The following is a 17,031-nucleotide window of genomic DNA, read 5'->3' on the forward strand; positions in this document are numbered from 1 at the left end:
ACAGGATGGAGGGGCTTTCAAAGTGTCAGCCATTTTGTGTATGTAATAAAGAGATGGCCTCTAATACAGAATCCTCTCCTCACGACTACTAATTCTTTAACTGCTCCAATTATTGCCACTTTGTTGTGGGGTCGGCCAAGGAAAGATTTTGGACAAAGTCATTCACGAACCGGTTGGCCAGGCCTGACATTGAACTTGCCAGATCGCTCTGTTCAACAATATGTAACCTTAATTTGTACAACAAAGTACAATTATAAAGAATGCTTTATTACGTATCAAAAAGTGAAAAATAAAAAAAACATGCATTTCATAATCAAATACAAAGGCAGATTGCGAAAACGTAAACACCGGTGCAGCATCTACAAACTTCAAATGGTTACCTTTTTGAGCAGTAACATTGTACGACAAACATCATTTATATGCAATTGGGAAAAACTACATTATCCTCGTACATGCATCTGAAACAGACATGATGCAGCATAAAATATTGGAACAAAAACGAATTGCATTTGCTTATTTTGAAATGAGATGCAACCTTCAAGACAAACAAGACCACCACCTTAGGCACTTTGACACACACACACACACACACACACACACACACACACACACACACACACACACACACACACACACACACACACACACCACTGCGCTCTTTTCGGAGTTTGTGCTTTATTGTGGGATACGTGCCGAAGTTTTAACAGCTTCCCACAGACTTATCAATAATAATAAAACTCAGCTTTAAACGTTTGACGATAATGCCGAGGCAGGATTTGATAGTGAATGGGAATAAAAGTACTGCTGTTCCCCCATTCTGCAATTGCTAATAACATTTCTGTGGTGGTGTGTCAGTTTCAATTTGCATACTTTGTGTTCAAGAGCCAATTTCAAAATTATTAGCTGTACCATTATCGTGCAATAAGAGTCCACAAGTGCAGAAGATGCTGTGGCAACACCTTAAAGCCACATGGGATTAAAGTAATCTTGAAACATTTTAACAAACATGTCGAGGCATGAATGAGGCCCATAAATTTTAAGAAAATATAAAAGTGACGAGGTTAAATAGTGCAATGTTGCAGCACCGACAAGCTGCTTGCTGTAACAGTTGGAATTATCATGGCATAATAATGTAATGGGGTTGGGTTTCCATTCATAACTTGTCATGTAACAAAACTCTTTTCGGAAGTGCCACACTTTCCAGAGTCATGAAAATGATCAACATTCTGAAAAGTAAGTGAATATTATCAATTATGATTATACCCTCACTCACACACTTGCAGCCAAATATGGTGGTGGCCGAATAGTGAGGTTGTGGTATAGATGATGAGGTTGTGGGTCCAAATAAAGCAGAAGGTGGTTTAAAGTATTTGGATTTGAAGCTTTGGGAAAATGAATGTGTCTGTTTTTAATTTTTTTTAATTTCTGTCAGTTTTTAAAAAATCCAGCTGGCTCTTTAATGACCTGTCAATTATATTATTTAGAGTGACCAGCAAAAGTATTCACCCCCCCCACCCCCTCCCCCCAAAGTTTTCACCTTTTGATGCTACCTGTGCTTATTTCATGATGCTTTCAAATCAAACTTAATATATAGCATCTTCACAAATGATTCCAAAGTGATAAAGATGAAAAACAACCTGCAGAATAAGTTTGATGAACAGAGAAAATCAGATTATTCTCATTTGCATAAGTATTCAAACCCTTTGCCTAATTAACCCAAAATCACTTCAAGAGAAAATTATTTGTTTGAAAGGTTACAAACTTAGTGTAATAGGTTTTTCCTGTATGTAATCGGTGGTTTAACTTAGAATTGAGCTCCCCCACTTATCTAAGGAGTTTTAAGGTGCAACTCACTTGGTCAACCAACAAGGCAAACATGAAGATGAAGGAACTTTCCAAAGAAGTCAGACATTAAGTGGTGGAGAAGCAGCGTTCAGGAGAGGGTTACAAGAATATCTCAAAGTCACTCATTATCCCTTTGAGTATGGTGAAATCCATCATGAAGAAGTGGAAGACATATCATACCACCCAGACTCTACCCAGATCAGGTCACCCATCCAAACTGAGTAGCCGTGCAACCAGAAAACTGGTTCGGGATGTCAATGAAAATCAAAAAATGACTTTGAAAGATCTTCAAGGCTCCATATCTAAGATGGGGTTCGTGTTCATCAATCAACAATATCCCGTTCCCGTCACAAAGCTGGCCTCTATGGACAGTTGGCAAGAAAGAAGCTATTACTAAAAACGACGTATCTAAAAGCTCATATGGAGTTTGCGAAAAAGCATCTTAAGGATACTGTAGGCACTTGGAGAAAAGTTTTGTAGTCAGACGAGACAAAATTGAAATTTTTCTTCTAAATTCAAAGCGTTATGTCTGGTTCAAGCCTAACACTACACATAACCCCCATCAGCATCATCCCTACTATCAAGCATGGTGGTGGTAACATCATGTCATGGGGCTGCTTTTCATCAGCAGAGACTGGCAAGCTTGTCAGGATAGAAGGGACAATGGACAGAGCAACATACAGAAGAATCCTTGATGAAAACCTGCTTGAGTCAGGCATTAATCTGAAAATGGGTAGGAGATTCACATTTCAGCAGGACAATAATCTGAAGCACAAAGCTAAATCCACACTGGAGTGGCTGAATAATAAGAAAATAAACATTCTTTAGTGGTCCAGTCAAAATCCTGACTTGAACCCAATTGAACATTCATAGCGAGACTTGAAGATTGCAGTCCATCGATGATCTCAATCAAACTTGGCAGAACTAGAAGAATTTTCAAGTGAAGAATGGACAAAGATTTCACCATCTCACTGTACAAAGCTGGTACAGACCTTCCCAAAAAGACTCATAGCAGTTAATGCTGCAAAAGGTGCTTCCACCAGGTACTGACCTGAGGAGCTGAATACTTTTGCAACCAGTGAATTTTGATGAGTACATGTTTTTTGCAGGTATTCTTGACATGTAACCTCCTTCAACTATAACAGTGTTTGGTTTGATCTCTTCAGTTATGAATAAAAAGGTTCATTTGGAAAAATTGTTTATACATCCTTCGTAATTCATCGAAATGTGGCATTATTGGTGGGGGTTGAAAACTTTTTCAGGTCACTGTACTGTATATTATGTTGGTCCACACCTCATGATTGATTCTTGATGTCCTCAAGGTCATTTTGGATGGGCACTTAAGTACTACTGATGAAAAGGCAGCACAACCCAAAACACCCCTAAACAAAAAAATATATACTGTATTTATTTTTATATATATATATATATATATATATATATATATATATATATATATATATATATATATATATATATATATATATATATATATATATATATATATATATATATGAAAAAAGTGCTTGCAAATGAAACAAGAAGGAATTATAATTTGGGTAAAATTCACTTGAAGTATGTTTAGTTTTTATTATTTCTTGGGACTTACAGAAATATGTCTGAATTCATGTTATAAGATAAACTCAAGAGAAAAAGAATCCTTGAATTCAGACAAATCTCACTCTCCCCGTCTGCTGATTAACTTCTCAGTAATCAGCAAACTGAATGTGGAACTTTAAACATCAATGTGTATCATAACTAATTTTAGATTAGACCTACACAGTCACTCTCCAACTCTGGTTTTGTAACTCCTAACAGTTATGGCTTTAATCCAGCTGGCAATACATTATCTGTTTCTCTTACAAAAGGAAATTATACATATATATATATATATATATATATATATATATATATATATATATATATATATATATATATATATATATATATATCGAAGTGTGTCTGTGAGTGCGAGCGCGCGCGTGCGTGCGTGCGTTTCATTTTGATCCAACTCCACATCCCCAGACCAATCTTCACCAAATTTAACATATGTGCTGGGGGTACCCAGGGCCAAGTCATGGGCACAACCCCCCTCCCCCACCCCAAGGAAATTCTCTGTTGGTGTGTGTACATCTGGAAATCATATAAAAAAAACGGCTGGCCCAATCTCCACTACATTTTTCATATGTGCTGGGAGTTTCAACTTTGAACCTTGCCGGTTCACCAGGGTCAGACCATGGGTAAAAATAAAAATCCCTCCCCCTGCAAAGCAATTATCTGTATGTATGAAAATCATACGATTAAAAAAATGACAACATGAGTTTGAGGCAAAACGAACCTCAAACAAGGAAATGGCCCAATATTGCCGTGGTGCACTCCCGGGTTAATTTTTGCAACAACTTTAAACATCTATCTTCTTGATAGTTTACTATCGTCTAAATAACCCAATCTTGATCAGGTGACCCAACTTGTTGTAATCATAAGCAATGCGCATTAGATAGAGGTGGGGGGTTGGGGACTTCTATATCACGGTTCTCTCAATTATAAAGGACTTTCTTAGAGTTCACCTACATACATTGGGTTTCAGAAATCTGTTCAAAAACGAACAATATACTGTTCAACATTTCAATTGTTACTGTGCCACTTGGCTCTGTGTTGATACCCTCTCTCACCAGCCATGGGACTTCAACAAAGGACTTCTGTGACTACATGTGACTGATTAAATCTGTGAACTTTCCAACCCGGATTTCTCCCAATGGAAAATCCTCCCTTCTGGACTTGATGATGACAAACAACCCTGCAAATGTCTCCTGCTCTTCCTCTGCTCAAATTGTTTCATCTGATCAGATGCTTGTGAAAGTCAACATCTCTCTCGCTATTCTCGGAGAACTGCCTCAGTGCCGGCAAGTCTGGCATTTCAATCAAACAAATTGGCAGGTACTGCAAGCAGCCATCTCTCTTCAGGACTGGTCTTCCACATCTACTGCCCCTGATATTAACTTTGCCTGGGAATTCTTCCACAGCAACCTGCTCTGTCATGCACAGATTAATCCCATCTCATCTTCAGTTATCTTTCCCTTCTTCCTACCCATGGTACACTGAATCCTGTGGTGAGGCAGTTGCTCTGAAACAACTTGCCTTCTCTTCGTGGAAGGCAAATCTGACCAAAGGCAATCTAAGTGCATTCCAAAAAGCCCGAAACAAGTTTGTCCACTCTCAGGAGAGTCAGAAAACAACATCGGTCCAACCTCAAGAATGAACTATCAAACCTGTCTCCATCCATTAAAACCTAGTGGTACCTTGTTAAGTCTGTCTCTGGTGTATGCCACCCTTTCATTCCTTCCCATACTTCAAATGGCACCACATCAGACTACGCTCATGAGAAGGCTGAATGACTTTCAATTATCACCATACAACTTGTTTGTCTACCCTCAGGAGAGCCAGAAAACAACATCTGTCCAACCTCAAGAATGAACTCTCAAACCTACCTAAATCCTGGATCACTGCTCACCTCCACTCATTGGTTGCTCTTTTCTCCCCCGTCTGTGGAATCAACTTCCACATCCTCTTCAATCTCATTCTTTCCTCCAGGTCTTCAAAACATCTGTTCACCAACGAGGGACAGCCTTTGGAAAACCTCTATGGATCTCCACGTCAGAGGATCAACAAACTGGGGCGAATTCAACTTCTTGTCCAGAGATCATATTTTTAAAAAGAGGACTTTTGCATCTAACACAACTGAATTTGAGCCACAAGATCATAAGTGCAGCATCATGAATGATTTGCACTGTTATGAATATTATTTCATTCGCAGACGTTTCCATTGGTACATTTTGAGGTTGAAATAGTTAATGTTTAATTATTATGTCAGATTCAAAAAAAAATAGTTACTGTTTCAACTTAAAAACATCACCAATGGGAATGATTAAGGACTTCACATTCAAGTTTGAAAGTTAACTTTGATTAAAACTCGCAGGAATAAAAAAAAAAAAAGTATTTGTCAAAGGTGTAAAGCAGATGAGCGAATCAATCCCATTTCCTTCTTTCCTTCTCTCTAGTTTTGTAAATAAACTCTTAAAGATAGCTGCTGGGTTAATTCCAGGCCACACTTCTCCAGCAAGCACTGCTACATGATGCGATGAAATGTTGTGGAGAGAAGGAAAGCTAGAACAAAGTCGATGTTATAGAATCTGCAAGATGCATTGTTTAAGGTGTGAGGCAGAAATGAATAAAAGTTTAAAAGTTGGGGATGGGAAGGCGACAGGGCTGGGTGAGGGGGGAGAGGGGGAAGTGGTCGGGATTGTAAAGAAGCCAAACAATGAGAGAGCTTAGCGTAACTTCAGTTCATCAGCACTGTTCAACCCTCCAGAGTTGGGGCTTGGATCAAGATGTCTTCGGCTCTGTCAAAAGGAGGATAAACACTGAGAAAAACCACCCAACCATATGACAACCATGAATGATAGCATGCATGTATAAAGAGGTCATATTGGTACATCTCTTCTTCTATTTGCTTGCACTATCTTGTCAGCAACATCAATCTGAAATTTTCACTCATTCTGCAATTAGAAAAATGGCTATAAATCTGAAGTACACAAATTTTAACAGTGACCTAAGGCTCATGGAGGAGCTTGGAATAAATCACATGCTGGACAAGGATCTCAGAAAGCACCAATATACTTTTAGGATCTTAGTATGCAATGGACAGATCAACATCACGTGCTTGTGAGAGTAAACATCTCTCAAGCTATTCTCAGAGAGCCACCTCAATGCTGACAAGTCTGGAAGTTCACTCAGGCTGACTGGCAGGGACTGCAAGCTCTCTTTAGGACTGATCTCAAATATCTACTGCCTCTGATATCAGCTCAGACTGAGAATTCTTCCACAGAAACCTGCTCTCTATTACGCACAGATTCATCCCATCTTGTCTTCAGTTATCCTACTGTTCTTCCTACCCATGGTACACTGAATCCTGTGATGAGGCAGTTGTCTTGGAACAGCTTGCCTTCTCTTCCTGAAAAGTAAATCCGACTGAAAGCAACCTCGGATCATTCCACAAAGCCAGCAACAAGTATGTGTCCACTCTCAGGAGGGCCAGAAAACAATATCTGGACAACTTCAAGATTGAACTTTCAAACTTGTCTCCATCTTCAAAGACATGTTGGTGCCTTGTTAAGTCCGTTTCTGGAGTATGCTCCCCCTTCCACCTTTCCTTCTCTTCAAATGGCACCACAGCTGACTCTGCTCATGAGAAGGCCAAACGCCTCAATTCTGTGTGTTTCCAAATCTTGTGTCCCCAACCCCTCACTTGTTGAACCCACCCTACCCAGTCATACCTAACTGCGACTTAACTCTGCCTTTTGCACTTGAGAAGATGGGGATTTTTCTGGCAACCCTCGACTCTGATTCTGTAACTAGATTGGATGGCATCAACACACGTGTGTTTAAAAACCTGCTCTGTTACTCTTGCACATCATTTTTCTGTTCTGCTCATCATATCATTTGCCCTCAGTCATATTCCATCCTCCTGGAAGTCAGACAACATCACTGGATTACACAAACATAGTGCAAAAACAGATCCTCTTAACCACAGACCTATTCGCCTACTTCCAATCATCAGCAAGGTCATGGAATCCATCAACGCATTTGACATCAAATCATTCCTTTTCTCCAATGGCCTCATCTCAAACCATCAGTTCAGATTCAGACCACTTCACTCTACCATAGACAAGCAGCATTGCTCTCCCAACAATGGTTGAAGGCACTCAATCCCAGAAATGAGATCAGGGCCATCTCTCTGGATATACTTCAATAATTTGATACAATCTGGTACCCCGCATTGCTCTCCAAATTTTCTGCCTCAAGCATCCAAGGCCAGCTCCACACATGGCTTACTGACTTCCTCTACTCTCAGAGCCAACACATAGCTCTTAAAGGGATCCTCTCCTCTCATCTCCTCTCCCTGGCAAGGCTGAAGTGCCCCAAGGCAAAGGCATGTCTTGGGCCGAGCCTTGTTCCTTATCTTCATCAATGATTTTTCTGACTCTGGAAAATCCTCTTTATCTCTTTGCTGACAATTCCAACCTCTGCCATAACTTCCTTCATCCTTCAAATAAGCAAGCAACAGCTTCTTTCCTTTCTGCAGACCTTGATAGAATCATGAACTGGTCAAACACCAGGAACATGTCATTCAACCCCAACAAATCAATCAATCTATCTATATCTCTATCTCTCTCTTTTTGTTTGTTTTCATTCCGTTCTAAAAAAAAAGTCCTCCATGAGTCAAGACAGTATAAAAAGCACAATATACAGGATGGGATTTGAACTTTGTATCTAAGCAACATGAGCAAGCAGTTCCGATGGAAACACCAACTTATTCTCCAAAATTCAAAAGGACAACTTTAAGAGGAAGAAGTTCCTCACAGAATGATTGCTGCCTGGTGTTATAGTATTTATATACTCTGAGCCATAAAAGACCGAACACGTGATTGTTGTTGATGCCATTTATTTATTTGACATCATGGGACACATACGAGGTGCTGAGTGAGATGCAGAGATAAATGCTGAATAATTACATGTCCATTTCATTGTGACCCAATCACGTGATGCTGCCTTGTGGCAAATGTTTTCACATATGGATCCAACATGGAAGTACCAATCTCGATTGCAGGTATGTCCACCTCTGGCAGCAATCACTGCCTTGTACTGTCATCGCATTGACCACATGGGCATTCAAATCTGAGTCTGAGGAATGGCATTCCATGATCAAAGTAGCTCCTATTCCAACTCATCGAGGGTCTGTGGCTGTCTTGGTAAGATTCAACCATGACAATCAATTGTATCCCAGAGATGTTAAATTGGATTTAAATCTGGCGAGTGAGCAGGCCAGGGTGTCATGACATTAACAATGGCATTGACAAAATGTTCCTTGTTGAATGGTCCTGTGAACAGAAGTATTATCATGCATAAGGATGATTCCTGGACCATGTTGTTGAAGGCGAGGCAACACATTTTGCTATAAGATCTCATTAATGTATTGATCTGCTGTCAGATGATCAAGGATACGGATCAAGTTGGTGTGGAAAGATTTCAGCAATACCACCCCACATCATGACATATCCACATTAAAAATATGCGGAAACAGATTGCAGCATATCGCTCATTACATCTTTTGTAGACCTGTGCACGGCCATCGTGCCTTTCAAGCAGAAACATGGAGTCGTCACTGAACATGCCAATTGCCTCCATATCTATTAGCTGTGCTTATTTGACCAATGCAAGCATGCTTGGATGTGTCGTGGTTCAAGTTTTGGTTGCTGAACAGGAGGATGAGTACAGATCTCTGCATCGTGGAGATGCCTCAAGACAGTGTTGACATTTATCCTGTGAGGTCCAGGAAGTGTGTTTGCAGTACTCTGGGCAGTTTGAAATCGCTTGCACAGATCAGTCGTGTGAATGTCTCTGTCCTGAACAGTAGTCGGTCTCCTGGGACATCCACTTCTTGGCATATCTCTTGTTGATCCAGTGGCTTGATAATGTCTTCTGAGGTCGTAAACAGTTCCTCTCCTTACATGAAAGAGCCTTGTATCATGGCTAATGGAAGAACCTGCTTGAAGGTGTTCAATTATTTGATTCCTCTCATTTTCTGACAGACATGGCATTGTAATGGATTGTTAAAAAAATGTAATCATTGTGTTTTTTTTTCGATGATCCACACGCTGGTGACTCGGAAAGACTGTTTCAAATATGCTCAGAATGCCCCGCGTCACGTCTAAACCCTAAGGGTACATGAGTTGCATGTTCAGAATGATGATTGCATGAGGCAATTATGTGATGTGGAAACTTGTAATCAGGTGTTTGGCCCATCCCTCATACAAAAAAGGCCCTTGGAATAAATTCTGGAACATTCCTTCAACAATTACATTATCAATTCTACATGTTCAGTTTTTTATGGCAGAGAGTATATTATTTTTCACATATGAACCTCCAAGTTCTCGCGATGTGAGCGGTCACGTTCATCGAACTCCCGCGTGCGGCGCCGCACCTCTTCATATTCCTGTTGGGCCAACACGTCCTCCTGCTGGTGAACATAAATGAGCATTACAGGATAAACCATACATCATGTAATACCAAGCATCAAGCTATCCATTCATTTCCATTGGGTCATACTCTGTGCAGAGCGTTGGTGCTGCTTAAGTAGTCTATTGGGCACAATCCTGGATGGGTCACCACTCTGAAGCAGATCAAGCTATCCCCACTCGAAAATACACCACACATATCCCTTCACTTCCCTCGACTTGTTCAATCTGATTGTCCATGCTCACTGGGCCTCATTTCAGTCAGTCGTGTTACATGTACTCTTACAATGGTCCACATCTCTTTAAAGTTTTCAAAATGTCACACAGCACTACAGTCCTACTTGTGGCACATGATATAAACTGAGTTTGTAAAATAATTATTTTAAATTATCTGGAAACATTCTACTTAGAAGCCATACTTTCAACCAAATGTATTGCACTTTGTGTGTCGTATGTTTTGCTGAAGACTTTAAAAAAAAAGAATATTGTACTTAGATCAAGTGTAGTCTGACAATGGAGATGAGGGCCATACATGTACTCTTCTTGCAATGTGTTGTTCAAAACCATGATTATGGTGACAACAGTTTGTGCCAACAAAGCTACTCTTCATGCGGTCACTTTTAGTTCGCCAATCACAAACAGTCTGATGTGGAATAAATGCGTATTAACATTTGCTTCCAAATCCTACATGAACGAACGTGGACGGTAAAGTAGATACTTTATGATCATCGTCATTCTAATAACTAAGAACATTATCACTCTCGTTCTTGTGTGGGAGAAGATAATTATATTAATGTACTCTCAATTATAATTGTTGCTGGTGTTTTATAAATTTAATTTTTATGCTACAAGTCAAATTGGATGTCAGTTATGCTTCCTTTTACCCAAGAGTCTTTTGACCTAAATGTTGATAAAAGGAATGTCTTGCTATGGAACAAAGTGACCCAGTTGATAACACTGCAACTTTTGCCATAATTCTTTCACCGAGTAGACACGTATTACAGTTGGAGTTCTTTTGCCTAATGCTTATCAGCCCCCTCCACTCCCCATGAAAGCATATAAATGCCAGGAAATGTAATCTTAGTTTAGTGCAAATCATTGAACTGGATGTATACCATCTCAGTGGTTTGACTCCATAGTACAATGTTAATAAAATTATCTGATGTAATGTACTTTCCATTGTGGACAGTGAATTAATTGTGGCTTTCATTTGAGTAACAGGATTTACATCGAGTCGGTTAAAAAAACGTTAAAAACAAAATTCTACAACACTTGTCTGTCAATATGTTACAAGAATCACAGCTTGTGTCACCCTACTCTGCCCCATTGTATGCCAACTGGTAGGTGCACAACAAATGTGCGAGTCAAACACAAAGACACTAGGAATTACAGTGTAAGCTAGGCATTCTTACCTGTCACCTCGCCGATGGATTTAATTAAGACAACATGTACTTCACAAACATTCTGCTCAAGTCACCCTATCATTTGTTCGAGATCATCTTCCATCTGCTTTGAAGTCAGCTAACATCACCTACATCAACCATCCTTGCTGCTTATCTATGGCATGAGCAAAAATCACTTCTTTTTTGTTTTGATGTTTGTCACTGGATGTTTTGGTTTGAACCTCTGCTTAAAATGAGTGAAGTTTTTGAAAATTTGGAATTATTCTCACTCAGATTTCAACATCACCGTAATGCATATGAAGTTGTTTAAACTTTCTTTTTATAAGAAGATGATTTGTAGTACCGGCTACCACCGGGTGGTGCGATACGATGCACATTTACATGGAGAGATTTTGGAGTCTTTCCCCCACCCTGAACCTCCTCCCCTCCCAGACAGAAACTGACCATAGGGGTATCCTTAGGGAACATGCAAAACTTGGTTGAACTTGGTTCAGTAGTTTTTAAAGTTTTTCAAGCATATATAAATATATAAACAAACATACAATTTCACTTTTATGGTATGGATTATTATTTCTATTATATTATTATTATCACACCAAGAAGTGTAGAAAGAACCCAATCACATTCCAGTCATTAATACCATCACAGTTGAGAATGAACCTTTGACCCATCCCGACTACATTGCGGGCTGCTGCTGAAGCAACTTTCAGCCAGAGTAAGAATTTGGCTGGGATACCAACACACATTGGCCTGCTCTTTTGTAAGGCAACATATAATTTTTAACATCTACATTTAAAAAAAAAAAACACCATCCATATTTCAGACTCCACAACTGAAACAAATGATTGGTGTTGGCTTAATGGTTAGGGTGGCGGGCTTGGGATCCTAGGGTCCTGAGTTCAAATCCCGCTCAGCTGTTGAATTAATACCAAGTGGGGTTAACTTGACCTGTCATCCTTCTGAGGTTGGCAAAATGAGTGCCAGCTTGCTGATATCCTGTGTCTGAGTGGCGACCCATCCAGGATTGTACCCAATAGCCAAGAAGACTGCTTAAGCAGCACCAACGCTCTGTACAGAGTATGGTCCCAATGGATGGATGGAACTGAAACAAGCCTCAAGCTCAGACCTGTAATTTGACTTCTGGCATTCGTTTCAGCCTCAACAAGCCTGTTGACACATCTCTAAGCTGGCATTGGTCATACTACATTGCTAATTGGCTGTCGTGGTACTCGTGTAAATACGTAGTTGCTAATTCAAGCACAAAACTATGGGTTGATGTGAGCAGCACAAGAGAATAAAACAATAACAACATGGTTCGAGTTATCCAACATGAAGGATGGATTTACAAGGTGCTGACGTTTCAGGCTTTACCCTTCGTCAGAGCAAAAGAGACGGGAGTGATGGGACTCTTTTGCTCCGACGCACCCTGTGATCCTTGACGGCGGATAACTCCAACCATTTCATCGTGTTACTCGCCCGACGATCACAGGTGTCATCCAGTTAGCAGCCTTACCCTGGCTCTCTCCTCATCATATTCCAAACAGGCCATTCCATCTAACCGCTGTAGATTTATATAGCCCTTCCAAATGACGCACACACCATTTAGAATCATCGGTGCCTTCAGGTGTACCTGCAACAAAAGAACACAAATTGTACTTTCATTATTCTACCCACATTGCTTTTTGTTGACAAAATGGTGGATGTATGTACGCTGCAATCTCCAAGCAGGAGGTCCAGGTAATGTATTTTCTCATCACAGCACATCACTCTTTATGACAACGTCTTTGTCACACTTCCCAAATATTTATATTTTTTTGTGTGTATATGTGAGATGTACAAAAACATTAAGAGACAATAATGTGGGCTCGCATGAATTGTAAGGACGTTGGTTGGAAAAGGACAAAGCAACATAATACAGTCCTGTCTGCGGCATTTGAATGTGATATCCAAACATGCTGATACAAGTGCTCAGATGGGAATGTTAAGTAGGTCAAATCAAAGTTAAGGGTTCATCTGATGACCATTACAAACTTTTCAAAGAATCTCGACCTGCAAGTTGTTTCAAGACCTACCCCTGAGTTCGTGCCTTGATTTTGGTCATGTGCACCGACAGATTAATGTTCTGCTGTGCTCAAACAGCAAAACACGGCTTTGAAGGCCTTAAGGGGTCCGTCACGGCATGACTTAGCAACGTTCTGAAAGGCCATTATATGTTTAAGTCACAGCTTTATCACGTTACGTCGGTCACCCACCTTAACGAACACCAGCCTGTAGACTTATCTTACGTGGGATTGTGCAACTGTTTATTTTCTTTACTTCTCCTGCAGCCAAGTGCAACAACACCATAAAACTCACAAGCAGAAGCATAACATCACAACTCTCCTATGACAGTGTAACATCTTCTGCACCCTCGCCCACCATGCCAGGCTCTCGTTCAAAATCCACAAATTCCCGGCCGGGCAAGGGTCTCTGCCCATCGGCGAGCGTGCCGGCTGGCAGGAACTGCAGCGAGAGGTTGGTGCCTGTCGCCACGAATGCCTGGAACGAACACAGCAGGGAAACGAGCAAAGTCAAAGTTAACACTTGAAGTTACACGAAGATAGATTACGGGACGATACGGATTATTCACATATTACGTACGCACGGAAACCGAAGTTTCAGCTAGTTTGCGTACGTAAAATGTAGATGAACCCTTCAAGTTTGCAAGAAAGTTCGAAGCACAACTACCGCGTAGCGCAGCCCAGGAGGGCCGTCAGAGGTGCACATAAACTCACCACGTCCGAATGGCCGTCCCGACACGCTGTTTGAAAGTGCATCTGACGCTCTTCGGGTGGCCGGTCACGATAACCCGTGTATTTTACCTGCCACCGGTGCGCACACAAATTGGAGCAAAGGGAGGGGGGAGGGGCTTCCGAAACCGACGGTAATTCTCCGCACTCGAGTCGCTTAAATAGCGACAGCATCAGCACGTCGACGGACAATACACCGAGTTTAAAACAGCGTGGGAACCCCCAAGTGTGTGTGCGTGCGTGCGTGCGTGCGTGCGTGCGTGTGTTTGTGTGTGTTTGCGTGTGTTTGTGTGTGTAGTGTGTTTGTGTGTGTGTTTAGTGTGTTTGTTTGTGTGTGTAGTGTGTGTGGTGTGTTTGTGTGTGTGTTTAGTGTGTTTGTTTGTGTGTGTGTTTGTGTGTGTGTAGTGTGTTTGTGCGTGTGTGTTTGTGTGTGCTGTGTGTTTGTGTGTTTACTGTGTTTGTTTGTGTGTGTAGTGTGTTTGTGTGTGTAGTGTGTGTGTGTGTGTGTGTGTTTAGTGTGTTTGTTTGTGTGTGTGTTTTTGTGTGTGTAATGTGTGTGTGTGTGTGTGTTTAGTGTGTTTGTTTGTGTGTGTGTTTTTGTGTGTGTGTGTGTGTGTGTGTGTGTGTGTGTGTGTGTGTGTGTGTGTGTGTGTGTGTGTGTGTTTGTGTGTGTTTGTGTGTGTGTGTTTGTGTGTTTGTGTGTTTGTTTGTGTGTGTGTTTTTGTGTGTGTGTGTGTGTGTGTGTGTGTGTTTGTGTGTGTGTGTTTGTGTGTGTGTAGTGTGTTTGTGTGTGTGTGTTTAGTGTGTGTTTAGTGTGTTTGTTTGTGTGTGTGTTTTTGTGTGTGTGTGTGTGTGTGTGTGTGTGTTTGTGTGTGTGTGTTTGTGTGTGTGTAGTGTGTTTGTGTGTGTAGTGTGTGTGTGTGTGTGTTTTTGTGTGTTTGTGTGTGTGTGTGTGTGTGTGTGTGTGTGTGTGTGTGTGTGTGTGTGTGTGTGTGTGTGTGTGTGTGTGTGTGTGTGTGTGTGTGTGTGTGTGTGTGTGTGTGTGTGTGTGTGTGTGTGTGTGTGTGTGTGTGTGTGTGTGTGTGTGCTCGAGTTGTGCACCGACACGTTTGACAGCTGGGATCCATGATTATAAACCAAAGGACGGACACGTTTTGGACCGCGGGACGCATGACTCATATTATAAACACGGCACGTATTTCCCGCGGAAACCGTCGCGATGCTCACCTCGCACTCTCGGCTTAACTTCCTGAAGAACTCCTCATTTTCAAACTTGTGCCGCTGATCGGGAACTACTCTCGGCATTATAATATACACTACGCTTAAAAAGTTATGTTAACAGATATACACCGAGTAAACAACAAAACTACCGAAAAAACAAACAACGAGGAAAGTAAACGCGCCAACGTGTCGGCTCTGAACGGGCCGGGGGGGGGAGGGGGGAACTCCCGCCGCTCCGGAAATGCCCAAATATGGAGTTGTCTTGTCGAATGACGCATAAGAAATGTCCGCAGGACCACGCCCCGTTTCGGCTCGTGTCACGTTTTTTCCTTGTCGTCCAAATGGAAGGAAAATGTTATACACGAAACTTCTGACGAAATGAGACTTCTTTGTTTTTTTTATGGACACAAATATGGCAGATTTATTGCGTCCGTCGTCCTCCCATTGAAGTTGAAAATCCAGGCAGGCTTCAGGATCTTCCACCCCCCTCCCCTCAACCGAATTCCTCCCCCTTTCCCTCCCCTTTAGTCCCTTACTCTTACTTTTGTCTCCAAAACAAAACTTATTTTCCCACACTTACTGTAAACTACTTTCTCTCCCATTATCCCAATTTCCTGTCCTTATTCTCAGTCTGTCGTTTCTTAATTTAGCTCCTCCCTCTCCTCCCTCTCCTCCCTCTCCCCCCTCTCCTCCCTCTCCTCCCTCCCCTCCCTCTCCTCCCTCCACGTGACACAGACTTGTGGGGGGGGGGGGAATTGTTCAAATATAATGAACGTTAAATTGACATCCTGTCTGGCCGCTGTTAGTTTGGACGTTGAAGATACCACTACACGATGTCGTTCGCAAAGAGTAGGCAAGCTATCGCCGGCACCCTAAAACAAATTACACATTCCTGCCCTATACAAACCTTTAGTCGGTCGTCACACCTGGCCAGCCGGTTCGTGAAAGACTCGCACCAAGCTTCTGCAGACCAACCCCACAATAACGTGGGGATAATTGTGGCCGTTAAAGCAGAGAAGAAGGACATGGCGACAATGTGGGGGTTGTCCGGTTGTGGGAGGGAACACGTTCAACCTGGAGGAGCCGGATTCAAGCATGGTGATGAGGGGGTATCAAGGAAGGATGTGGTGATAGTGCCAACCCAGACAACCTGCCTGGGGTGGGCATGAAGAATCAGACCCTGACACTCAACCGGGGGAGTTAACCTCCTGTCGCGAAATGCCAATAACATGGCGGCCCACTGCCTCCAGAATCAAGAGACCAATGGGAACTGGTGGGAAAATCTGAGATAACGAGAACGGCACTCGGTATAGGGTATACCTCCTCCTGGCTGGAACAGTTTACGTTTTGTATCCCAAAGATAGACTGGATCTGGATTCGGACCTGAACTAAAATTTAATCACCTTGTTCTCATCACCTGACCAACTCATCCACTTCGTTTTGTCCGAATCCGTCCATAACTTTCACAAATATTTTCATATATCTTGCAGACAGACAGACAGACAGACAGAGGTGAAAACAAAACCTCTGCCACTTTAAGTGGCGGACGTAAGGACCTTGAAATGTGTTGGCCTGGGTATTTATGTGAGTAAATGTCGCTGCTCAACCCTGAGTAGGCTCACGTTAGGCTCCCTGAAGGTAGGGAGACCACAGTGTCCGGATGGCACCTGGCACCTGAAGGTGACTTCCTGGGTCTTG

At 41.8% G+C, this 17,031-nt stretch overlaps 1 protein-coding gene across 3 annotated transcripts; it reads right to left on the bottom strand.

The window, feature by feature from the left end:
- Window positions 1–246: 246 nt before the first annotated feature.
- Window positions 247–15,556, bottom strand: CBFB (core-binding factor subunit beta). Of its 3 annotated transcripts, none has more exons than XM_085888294.1 (6): window positions 15,340–15,556; window positions 14,098–14,184; window positions 13,742–13,861; window positions 12,837–12,953; window positions 9,827–9,919; window positions 247–6,245 (listed from the first exon to the last, which is right to left on the bottom strand). In XM_085888294.1, exons 1-6 carry the CDS (start codon window positions 15,415–15,417, stop codon window positions 6,174–6,176), a joined length of 567 nt encoding a protein of 188 aa, XP_085744420.1. In that variant the 5' UTR covers window positions 15,418–15,556; the 3' UTR covers window positions 247–6,173. The 3 variants fall into 3 exon arrangements, with proteins under 3 accessions (XP_085744420.1, XP_085744419.1, XP_085744422.1); XM_085888293.1 differs by having other exon boundaries at window positions 9,827–9,922; window positions 15,340–15,555; XM_085888296.1 differs by lacking the exon at window positions 14,098–14,184 and having other exon boundaries at window positions 9,827–9,922.
- Window positions 15,557–17,031: the final 1,475 nt, after the last annotated feature.

The sequence above is a fragment of the Eptatretus burgeri genome, chromosome 7 (assembly GCF_056783735.1).
Source record: "Eptatretus burgeri isolate ZD-2024b chromosome 7, Ebu_testis_v1, whole genome shotgun sequence".
Taxonomy (NCBI): Eukaryota; Metazoa; Chordata; class Myxini; order Myxiniformes; family Myxinidae; genus Eptatretus; species Eptatretus burgeri.